The sequence below is a fragment of the Tupaia chinensis genome, unplaced genomic scaffold (assembly GCF_000334495.1).
Source record: "Tupaia chinensis unplaced genomic scaffold, TupChi_1.0 Scaffold000494_1, whole genome shotgun sequence".
Taxonomy (NCBI): domain Eukaryota; kingdom Metazoa; phylum Chordata; class Mammalia; order Scandentia; family Tupaiidae; genus Tupaia; species Tupaia belangeri.
In genome coordinates this window covers 2,316,230-2,327,231 of record NW_006160006.1, presented here as the reverse complement: position 1 = coordinate 2,327,231, position 11,002 = coordinate 2,316,230, and the positions used below count along the sequence as shown (strand labels likewise).

General features: G+C 60.7%; 2 protein-coding genes across 3 annotated transcripts in view; one reads left to right on the top strand and one right to left on the bottom strand.

Annotated features, from left to right (window-relative positions):
* The window catches only part of BMP1 (bone morphogenetic protein 1), a 47,122-nt gene that overhangs the window by 8,515 nt on the left and 27,605 nt on the right, over window positions 1-11,002 (bottom strand). Inside the window, exons 10-16 of the mRNA XM_014590876.1 lie at window positions 8,768-8,870; window positions 6,556-6,672; window positions 6,270-6,415; window positions 5,974-6,169; window positions 5,480-5,605; window positions 3,937-4,097; window positions 3,435-3,615 (exon numbers count right to left, since the gene is read on the bottom strand). Of these exons, the coding sequence (XP_014446362.1) occupies window positions 3,435-3,615; window positions 3,937-4,097; window positions 5,480-5,605; window positions 5,974-6,169; window positions 6,270-6,415; window positions 6,556-6,672; window positions 8,768-8,870 (1,030 nt within the window). The remainder of the gene's footprint in view (window positions 1-3,434; window positions 3,616-3,936; window positions 4,098-5,479; window positions 5,606-5,973; window positions 6,170-6,269; window positions 6,416-6,555; window positions 6,673-8,767; window positions 8,871-11,002) is intronic.
* Window positions 1,940-3,428, top strand: LOC102500481 (uncharacterized). 2 transcript variants are annotated; one of them, XM_006156450.3, is made up of 2 exons: window positions 1,940-2,625; window positions 2,826-3,428. In XM_006156450.3, the coding sequence occupies exons 1-2, from the start codon at window positions 2,092-2,094 to the stop codon at window positions 3,306-3,308; spliced, it is 1,017 nt and encodes a 338-aa protein (XP_006156512.1). In that variant the 5' UTR covers window positions 1,940-2,091; the 3' UTR covers window positions 3,309-3,428. The 2 variants fall into 2 exon arrangements, with proteins under 2 accessions (XP_006156512.1, XP_027630737.1); XM_027774936.1 differs by having other exon boundaries at window positions 1,940-2,807; window positions 3,008-3,428.

The window sequence follows — 11,002 nt, the reverse complement described above, 5'->3', positions numbered from 1 at the left end:
TGCGAGGCCAGCACAAGTTCTGTCCGGCGGAGGAGGCGGGCCGGAATGGCAGGGCGGAGGCGGGGTGGGGGGCAGCGAAGCCCCCATCCCATTCCGTCCAAGGTGAGGTTCCTGAGTAACAAGGGGTCCGGGAGGCCTGGCAGGCCTCACTGGGGGGTCCGGTTTCTTTTCTGCACTCGGAATTTGAGCTGGTGGGGGCGTCCCCGAGGGGGCTGCAGAGCTGGCCTCTTTTCTGAAACGAGAGAGAGAAGGAGAAAAGGGACCGAGGACAGGGGTGGAGGGCAGGGGCCAGGGAGGGACAGCAGTGAAAACCAGACCCCAAGCCTCAGACGGCTCCAGGGAGGGGGTGGCGGGTGGCAGGGTTGGGGGCAGGCGGGACACATGCAGCTCGGCCATGTCCTCAGCGCAGCCAGGTCACGGGGGTATTAGCAGCTAGGACGAGGCATGGCCACAGGGTCAACAGGAGACAGAGCCTGTGGTAGGAGAAGGCCTGAGGGTGGCACCACTAACCACTTTGGGAAGGAGAGAGAATTCGGGGTTGTGGGTAGGGGAGCGACACTTGGAAAGGCTTCGTGAGAGCACCCACAGTGTGTGAGACACAGACGCCCCACTCACACCAGCACCCCTCACTCGGGATCCCTGCACGGGGCAGGGCGTGGTCATCCTGTGTCCTCCAACCCGGTGACACGGACGCTGAGCCACGCACACGTATGTCTGCGCACACGGCACACAGGGCTGGGACAGACGCTCGCAGCCCCTCTCCGTGCCCAGCAGATGCTGACACACATGCACACAGAGTGTCACTGTCCGGGCGAGGGCAGTGTGCACGAGCGACGCAGAGCCCGTATGCTGCACATGTGTGAAGAAGCGACACGCGGACAGGTGTAGACACGCGTGCTCACGGGCACCCACGTGCAGGAACGTGCTGAGATGCACGGGCTCACTAGCAGACCGCTCACACCTGTGGGTGCTCAGGCGTCAGTGGGCCTGAACACGCACTCACATGGCACACGCGTGCACTGAGGTGCAGGGACACACATGGTCACAGCTGTGTGTGCTGCAGCTACACGTGCTCAGCTCTGACTGTGGCCACTGGGGCGGCAGGCCTGGCAGAGAGGCAGGCATGCAGAGACGAGGGAGCCGTGGGTACCAAGACCCGTGAGGGGCAGACACTCAGAGGGGTGGTGGGGCTGCAGGGAGGGGCCCGAGGTGCAGTATCAGCTCCCACTCTGGTGGCTGAGACCCCTGGGGGTCCCGGGAAGGGTCCCCCAGTCCTTCCTCAGGACTCCTTCTCAGCAGCACATCAGGGGGCCTGACTAGGGCTTCCCGAAGCTGCCTTGGTACTGGGCCTGCAGGAAATGGGCAGAGCAGCCCCCTACACCTGTCCTGGGCTCACTGAGGACAGCATGATGACTGCTGGGAGCCGGGGGGGCCCGGTTCATGGGCTGAGCAGAGCCAACCCCGACATGCCCGCACCCCCCTTCCTCACATGTATTCATGCCCCAACGCCTAGGAGTGTCTCCCGGGAGCGAGGTAGACACCTGGTGAGTGAGGGAGCAGGGACAGTGCTGCAGATGAGCTCTGGGCAGGCTGCTCCGGTGTCCTGTCCACCTGGGGGAGCAGGTGGCAGGGCGGGGCAGGGAGCAGACAGGGAGTCGGCACTCACCCCAGTGCCCATATGCCGGGAGGTGGCTGGGGTCAGACTGAAGGTCCTCAGGCCTTTTCTCGTCCTTCTTGGCTTAGGGTCTCCTCGATGGGTGTCCCAAAGTGTCCCAAAGTGTCCCAAAGTCCAAACAGCCCCCTCCTGGGAGGCTGGGGCCATTGCCCCACGCCCTGTAGACTGAACCTTGGTGCCCACTGGTGAGGGTCCTCTGCGGGTTTCTCATGCGACAGGGCAGCACATGTGTGTATGTGTTCACACATGTGCATGTCTCTGCATGACCGAAGGTGGGGTATGGCCAGTGTCATGCCAGGGGTGGGGATGAGGGCGGGGGCAGGGCAGTAATTCCAGGCCTGACAGGAGAGTGTGGCCCCCCCGCCCCCTCCAAGACTGGAGAACAGAAGGGCAGGAAGAGACGGAGTAAGCAGGTAATGGTCTCCCCGGGGCAGCCCACCCTGAGCAGGTGTGATGTCCCCTCGGCCCTCCGAGGGCGCCTGGTAGGAGTTCTGGGTGGGCACCAGGGAGAAAGGGGTTGGCATTGCAGGGGAGGGGCTCAGCAAGCAGTGGGTGAGGGCCAGGGGCGCTTAAAGCAGAGCAGGGGGCTGGCGGGGCCAAGCAGGGAACCCGTGCATGTGCAGGGGTGGGTGCGTGGCATCCAGTGGGGTGGGCAGGGTGCAGGGCGGCCACAGAGGGCGAGGATGCAGGATCCTGGGCAAAGGAGGGGAGAAGGAGGGCAGCGTGGCCCCGGCTGTGGCTCTCCTCCCTCCTGCTTGCCCAGGGCCAGTCCACCGGGCATGTTGGTGACAATCTGGGGCTGCTTCGGCCAGCCACCAGCCTCCACTGGGCCCTCCCTTCCCTGCTGCCCAGGGACTGTGGCTCTGGAGGACCAGCCGTCTCGTCCAGGGCAAAAGACAGGGGTTCATAGAGCAGGGCAAAAGACAGGGGTTCATAGAGCAGCTGAGCAGGCTCAGCTCAGAGAGGTCAGGTGGGGGGCTGCTGACTGCCATTTATGGCACCCAAAGACAGGGCCATCAAAGGGCCAGAGGCCCAGGGATCTGAGTGAGCCCAGGCCTCCTGTGGGGCAGCTCCGAGTCCACTTGGGCGGACTCCCCAGCCCTGAGCCTGGGGAGGCGTGGCTTCCCTGCAGGCCCCACAGCAACAGCAGGCTCAGCTCAGAGAGGTCAGGTGGGGGGCTGCTGACTGCCATTTATGGCACCCAAAGACAGGGCCATCAAAGGGCCAGAGGCCCAGGGATCTGAGTGAGCCCAGGCCTCCTGTGGGGCAGCTCCGAGTCCACTTGGGCGGACTCCCCAGCCCTGAGCCTGGGGAGGCGTGGCTTCCCTGCAGGCCCCACAGCAACCTGTTCAGCTTGTGCAGCAGCTGGCTGGAAGTCGGGTCACAGCCGATGACCTGCCCCATGTGGCCTGAGGCAAACGGCCCCCCCTTCTCCTCCCCATGTCCTTGGCCCCCTGAACTCCTGGTCCCAGGCCCGCCTCTCCCAGCTGTGTCCAGCAGGACTCCTGGCGCCTGGGTCACCCTGCGGCAGTCAGCACTACACTGTCCTACCCTGTCCTTTAGGCCTATGCTCATCCTTGGGCCTGGCTGTGATGATGAGATTCAGATGCCGGAGGGGCTGGCCAGGAGGTGAGGGGCTCGTGAGGGAGCAGGGGAGCAGGGGAGCAGGCGGCCGAGCACTGGGGAGGGGAGTTGAGGGTGCAGGGCAGGGAGCGGCCCGCCTCGGGGAAGCAGGGCTAGGAGCCGGGGCGCCGGTTACCTGAGAAGAAGTGGGCCTTGAAGCCCTTCTTGGACACGGTGTTGTCAGATTTGAACTCCACGCGCATGTTGTTGTACTGGGAGGTGATGACCTCGGGCTTCTCGGAGCCGCAGAACTTGCCGTGCAGCTTGGAATCGGCTGTGAGCCCGCTGCGTACCTCCACGAAGTCGTACTTGCACACCTGTGGACAGCCCAGCTCAGGCCTACCTCCTCCAGGAGGGCCCCCATCCCGTTCTGCCCTCAGCCTTCCGTCACCAGAGGCTCCTGTCTCTCCCACCAGCCCTGGCTGCCCAAGCCCTCCCTGGCACCAGGCTCCCTCGCCTCCTTCAACCCCCTTGCTGCATGTGCTCTGGTTTTCTAGGACCCCAACCCGAGCCTCCAGCCTCTGCTGTCCTGGATGGAAGGAGCCTCTGCTCCCCCATGTCTCCAGCGTCTGCCAGGACCTCTGGCAGGCAGGAAAGCCGGCACCCGCTACAGGCCCCTCCACAGCCGGCGCCCTTACGTCATTGCCCTCCGTCTCGAAGAAGTCGAACTGCAGGGAGATGCGATACTGGGTGGGGGCCACCAGCTGCCAGATGCAGTTCTTGTTTGGGGGGTATTCCTTGGGCCAGCCCGGGCTGGTGATGGAGCCGTTGAGCTTGGTGAGAAAGCCGCCGCAGGCCGCTGGGGACAGAGGTGGCGTCACCCCAGGGTCCCGGCTCCAGGAGGACCTGGGATGTGAGCTGGGTACCGTGAGAGATGGGGAGCTGTGGGTTCCCTGTGGCCAAGGGACCCACGGGAAGGGGGCAGGGCCAGGAGGGTGCCCCGGAAAGTGGAGTCAGAGGAGGGGCTGCACATGCGGCCACCTCCACCTTCTCCGTGGGAGAACCGGCCAGACTCCTGAGGGGAGGAGGTGGGCTGGGCCAGGACAGCAGAGTCATGGCAGCCTGGTGCAGAGAGCACTTGCGGCCTGCAAGCGCCGTCAGCAGCACGTCAGTGCAGGGAGGCTGAGACTGGGTGGTCTCCAGACCATGGCTCGTGACCCCTGGTGGATGGTGACATCCGTCAGCAGGTCAAGCTCAGCGTTTACGATAAACGAGTAAGGACCAGCCCTGCAGCACAGTAGTTAAGGGGGCAGGATCTTGCATGGCCCACAGTGGTTCAAGCCCCAGCCCTGGAGGCTCAAACACATCAGGTGCTTGTGCACATGTGCCCCAGCTCCCGACAAGGTGGAGATGGAGCAGGGGCTGCAGTGGCCTCCCCACTGGGGGTACCCCCTCTCTGGCCCTCTATCTCTGTGAGCGCATGTACCCTGGCAATAAAACACCTAAATGAGAGGAATAAAAGAGCTGACCCCAGGGCCTGGTGAAAGGACCCAGATCCTGGGAACCAGCAGTTAGCGTAATGGCTATGTCGCTGGACTCCCACGTAGTCGACCACGGTTCGCGTCCCAGACCCAGTGGCTTAAAACTCACACCGGGCACGTGTGCGTGCGTGCCTAAGATCCCGAGAGGAGAATGGAGGAGAAGGGATTGCGGCGTGACCATCCCCCCTGGGGGGTGATTTCTCGCTTTCTGTCTCTCTGTCTCTCTCTGTCTGTCTGGCGAACGCATGCGCCCTATAGCGAAAAAACCTCTCCAAAAAAAGGAAAACAAAAAAAGGAACCAGATCACAGGGCCAACTACACAGTTCAAGACCCAGACCCAGTGGCTTGAGAAACACGGGCACGCGTGTGTGCTGGCCCAAACCCGCAGGGAGGAAGACGTGGAGGAGAGGGCAGTGAGTGTGGCCATGCCCCGGGGGTGCTTTCTCCCTCCCTCTTCGTCTCTCCCTGGTGAGTGCAGATTCCCTCTCATCCAATTTTACAAAAGGAGAAAAAGAAATTTTACAAAAGGAGAAAAAGAAAGAAACGAGATGAAGACTAAGACCGGGAAGAAGCAGAGTGCACTGCACACCTGGCGGTGTGTTCCAGGACTGCACGACCGAGCGCCGAGGAGCGCCAGCATTTCCGGGACGGGCTGTCCGCGGGCATCAAGCGGGGACGGGGACATGGCGGGGGCACTCACCCTCGCAGCGGCGCTTGTCGGGGGCCAGCTCGTACCCCGGGTCGCAGCTGCACTTGTAGCTGCCCAGGGTGTTGAGGCACCGCTGCTCACAGCCCCCGCGGTTGGGCCGCGAGCACTCGTCCACCTCTGCGGAAGGAAGGGTGTCAGGCCTGGAACCGTGGTCCCTGCACAAGGGTCAAGTCCAGGGTCCCTCGGGCTCCCTGTGACCACCCCAGCTCCATTCCAGGGGAGGAAGGCAGCTGTGCCCACTCGGCGTGAGGCCCCACCCAGCCCCCCACAGCGGCCCAGAACCCCAAGGAGGAACCCTGGAGCCTTCCTCTGAGCACACGGGCCAGGCTGGCGGCCCCCTCCACTCCTGGGGTCTCTCCTGTGCCAATCCCTGGCTCAGCACCCCTCTTTCTGGTCCCCTGTGTCCACTGAGTGAGTGAAGGAGAAATGACAACGTCTTGGCAGTGGGGTGGGCGGGCAGGGAACCATGGCGGGAGAGGACACACCTTTGAAAAAGTTGACGGCGAAGCCAGCCTTGTTAATGGAGCCGTCGGAGACGAACTTGAGCCAGAGGCGGCTGGACGTGCTCTTGATGTCGTCGGGCTTCTCGTAGCCGCAGTAGCGCCCGATGAGGCTGCTGCTCTCGCTGTGCCCATCGCGCACCTCCAGGTAGTCGTAGGCACAGCTGTCGTGGCGCTCGATCTGGGGGCCAGGCCTCCATCAGAGGAAGGAGCTCTGGCTGCCAGGGTCCCCAGGGAAGGGTGACAGGGTCCGAGTATGGGACGGCAGCGTCTCGACCTACCTCGAAGGACTGGAAGGTCAGCCCCACGTGGAAGCCCTCGGACACCTGAATCCGCCAGATGCACACCTTGCTGGGTCGGTAATCGTCGGGGTAGTTGGGTGACTGGATGTGGCCGTTGTCCTTTTTCACATCGCCCCCACAGATGGCTTTGGGGACAGGGCGATGTGGTAAGGCCCAGCCCTTACCACAGCCTCCCAGCCCCGGCCAGTCCCACTGTGGGCCCCGGACGGAGTCCTTGTAGGGTACCCAGGGGCCTTCCGACTCGTCCCTCCCACCTCCACAGTACCTTCGTAGACAGCGAAGAAGCCCTTTCCGACCCAGTTGCTGCTGCTGCGGAACTCAACCCACAGGCGGCTGTCCGTGGAGACGATAGGTTCGGGCAGCTTGCCCCCACAGAAGCGGCCTGCACAGGGGGTGCTGGGTGAGCCCGTCAGGCCCAGGGAAGCCCCTCTCCAAGAGGCTTGGGGCCCCGGCCTGGTCTGCAGCCACCCTCCCGTTGCCAGCCTCCTCCCAACACCCCATGCCCTGTGGTCGGCTTCGGTCTGGCCCGAGGTCCGACTCCGCTTTGACGAGCCAGAGACCACTGGAGGGACAGCCAGTGAGTCTATGTCTAGGGAAAAGGTGGGTCTTCATAACATCCAACCGTCCCGAGGCTTCGAAAGCTTCATGGAAAATATGTATTATGAGAAAATGATGCACAGATTTCAAAGACGTTTTGTAACGAAATTAAGTCGTGCTTTAATTGCCAGAGGGCACATGTGTGAGAGAGAGGCAGAAAGCGCCCCCTGGTGGGGTGTGGTCTTGTGCAATCCCTTCTCCATTTCTCCACCCTGTCGGGGCCTTGGGCACCCACACACACACACCTAGTGTGTTTGTCAAATTGCTGAAGCTGGGGTGAACCACACGGGATCTGGCTCCCTGAACCACCAGGCTATGGAGCTGGCCCTAAACCTATACTTTATTTTGAAAGAAGTTTTTATTGGGGCCAGTAGGTGGCGTGCTGGTTAAGGCACTGGACTCTCACATGGCCAACCACAGCTCAAGTCCTGAACCTGGTGGCTTGCTTTCTTACCTTCCCTCTTTTACTTTCTCTGGTCAAATTAAAAAATAATAATAATAAATTAATTCAATGAAATAAAATCATTCTTTTTTAAAAAGTTTCTGTTTCTTTATTTCTTCCATGAGAAAGCAAGCAGGACCCTACACAGGGTCTTGATGGCAAGCCGCCAGCCTCAGCCAGCCTCAGAACACACACAGGCCTGTGGCTGGCATGCTAGAGAGGTCTCCGGACTTGAAACAGGAACTTGCCCGCATGGGACTGTGGCGTGCCCCCCACTGGGCCACTGGCTGGCCCCAAGGCTGTACTTTAGTGCCACTTTTCCATGAACTTTTCGAGGTCCCCTCGTAGAGTCTCATGTACTTGTGAAGGACAATGAGCATCCTCGGCTTACCTTTCCTCACTTGGTGTCCAGGCAAGGAAGTGACAATCAAGAAACGAACACAGCTTTCTTAGCACATGACAAACGGCTCACGGCATCTTTTCATTTGGTCAAATGCAGACGATACTGCAGCCCCCCTAGCTCCCCCCACCTCCGAATCTGGGGACTGGGTCACAAAATGTCCCCTTTGAAATAAAACCCAGCAAGAGTCAGCAGAAGCAGGTGAGCTGGCCGTCTGGGGTTCTTCACAGTCAGGAGTCGACTAGGGACGATCTGTGTGTTCCTAATGAGGCTGGGTGTTTCCCGACCTTCCGCGAGGGACAGAGGGTGCTGGCTTAGGAATGTAAGTTATGAGAAACTGCAATCCTGGACGCGCTAAGGTGTCTACAGGAAGAGGAGCTGTGATGACAGCTGCTTCGGGCGACTAGTCACAACTACCCGAATATCGGGAATAGAGGGCTGGCCAGACTGTCAGGGAGGAGGCCGTCCTGGCGGAAGAGCAGGTCTGAGCTCCTTAGGCTCAGGTCCAGGGACCAGGGAGGGAGAAGCACAGTCGTGGGCTTGACGCAGACGCCTTGCAGAAACACCAGGCACACGCCCCTTCGGCGTTCATTAACGCTGTCTGGTCTGAGGTTGGGGCACACTGTGATCCCCTTACTCACATCCCCCAAACACTGCAAGGACACAGTATCCTGTGAAACAGGGTCGAGCTACCAGGCCAGGTCTGGGCCCTCACCGTGAGTCACAGACTGACTGGCGGGTAGATGAGGAGTCTCCCCTGAGCCAGGCTGTGCTGGGGGTACCCCAGAGAAACGAAGTCCTAGAACCTCCACAGCAGCCTGTCTGGCTGTCTGTCCAAGAAGCCAGCACGGAGGACTACACAGCCCCGCTCAGGATAGGGCTTGTGCAAAGGCACACGGCCAACAGAGCTTACGTCGGCGGGGGCTCGCACACTAGGATGGCACCCTGGGCCGAGGGGGGCCCTGAGGATGAAGAGAGAGCGGTGGGGTGCTTCTAAGAAGGCATTGGCGGAGGAGGCAGGGAAGGCGCAGCGCTTACCTCGGAGGGGCGCCTTCCTCCAGAAGCCGTCGCGCACCTCCACGTAGTCGTACCAGCACAGGCGGCTGCGGTACAGATCCATGGACGTGAAGTTGAGAATGATCTGGGGAGCGGGCAGGAGGAGGGTCACTGCTCCCCCTGCACACCAGCTCCCCGGCCTGAGACGCTGCCCGCCCCGCCCCGTGTGGAGCCGGCTGCTGCAGGTGGAAGCCCAGGCGCCCAGCAGCAGCTCCTGGCACAGGTGCAAAGCCCTGGTGGTCTGCAGTTATGGTGGTGCTTCCAGACAGACCCGCCAGTCTATCCCTGTTATGTAATTCACGAGAAGGGGGGAGGCGCCACTGTGCTGTCTCACACCCAGGAAGGAGCCATCGCCCGCGTTACATCCTCAGCCCAGCTCTGCTCACAGACGGCGTAAATAACACGCCCCACATCTGTCGGAGAGCAGGCCTCAGTGACAAGTCCGGGTGCCAGGTCTGAAACGGGCACAGCTAACTGCGCCCGATCCTGGGCGGGGCCTGCTGGCTACAGAGGGGGCCCAGATGGGACGCCTTCCTGGACAGGGTTAAGACCCAGCCCTGTCTCAGGAGCTGGGGACTTGGAGGGATGAGAGACCACGTGGCAGAAAAACCTCCAGTCCCCAGAGTCTGATCTGTGCTCTGTGCTTCCTGCCGTTTGTCCTCGGGTACACCACCTGACCTCTCTGAGCGTGCTCCGTGTCAGACGCGGTAAGCCTCTCCCCAACTCGGCACACCCCGGGACAGGCACTGCCTGGGGCGCCTCCGGCTCAAGTGCCCACCTGCCCAGGGGGGACACCGTGGGAGAGCCAGCCCTCCCCAGGTGGGCACCTGAAGGGTGGAGCATCGCCCAGCAGGCATCCCCTCCTGCTGCTCCCAGTCGAGCCCAAAGGCCCCACCATGGTGCGGTCGGAGCTCCAACCCTGCTCCGGGCAGTGCAGTGGCCTGTGCGGGCCGGGTGGTGGACACGTGGTGTCCCACAGCAGGCTAGCGGGGCCCCCTGCTGGAGAAGAGGACAGAGGCTGCCTCCCACCCCAGGTCAGAGTGGTCAGAGGCGGCAGGATGAAGGTACCCTGGGAGGCACTGGTGTTCCCTGCCTGTAGCCAGGGCCCGTGCTGAGGTTGGCTCAGGATCTGTGGCCACATCAGTCACCTTCACCAGGCAGACCTCCAGGCTTCCTGTCATCAGGTCCCTCCCTCCTCCTCTGCGTCTACTCCTCAGCCACATGCCAGAATGTCACACCCTAGACCCTGCGCCATCGGAGCACCCTCAGTCTCAAGACCCCGGCTCTTCCGCGTCTCCGTCTTTTCTGGCCTCTCCCTCCCCCCAGCCCCATCACCGTCCCCTTCAGCCCACCCAGTCCACGCTGTCCTGGCCTCGCCTGGCTACATGGTCGACTCTTTATCCTTCCTTTCTTTTAAAAAAAACTCAAGTGACTGGGATCAGCAGATAACGGTTATGTCACTGGACTCCCACACAGATGACCGTGGTTTGAGTTCTGGATTCGTGGCGTGCACTGGGTGTGCATGCGTGTGTGCGTGCCCAAAATCCCTAGAGAAGAACGGAGGAGGGACTGTTGCGTGGCCATTCTCTCTGAGGGGTGATTTCTCGCTTCCTGCCTGTCTCTCTCTGCCTCTCTGTCTCTCTGTCTCTTTCTGCCTCTTTGCCGATCACACACGTCCTATAGCAAAAATCTCTCACAAAATTAAAAAAAGGAAAAATAACAAATAAAAAAATTCAAGTGACTTAAAACATACTTGTTCACAGGGAAGGGCTTGAGGCATGGCCAACCCTCTAGGGGTGACTGTTCCTTTTCTCCTCTTACTCTATCTTTCTCCAGGGAGCACCGACACCCTACAACAAACTACAAATAAATAAATAAAATCCTGGTTAGAGGGAGCGTGTATTAATTGTGGTACTCTGAGATAAAACTGAGTGTGAGCATGTTCTTCACGAGACTTCTATATATTACTCCTGCTATTAATCATCAAAGTTATGTTATTATTGTAAGTCTTAGCTTTTTGAAAAACTGAAATGAAATGTCTTAGCTTCTTATTTAGAGGGGTGTTTTTGTCTTAGGGCGTGTGCGCTCATGGAGAGGAGAGACAGAGGGAAAGTGAGAAATCACCCCCCGGAGGGATGGCCAGTGCTGCCGCCTCCATTCTCCCTGGGGATCTTGGGCACGCATGCACATGCGTCTAGCGTGATTTTTTTTTTTTTT

Excerpts from the sequence above, each read along its gene's own strand:
- LOC102500481 (XM_006156450.3), top strand. The coding sequence starts at position 2,092 with ATGGTCTCCCCGGGGCAGCCCACCCTGAGCAGGTGTGATGTCCCCTCG. Across the intron at positions 2,626-2,825 it reads TTCATAGAGCAGCTGAGCAG|GCTCAGCTCAGAGAGGTCAG; the intron begins GCTCAGCTCAGA and ends CAGCAACAGCAG.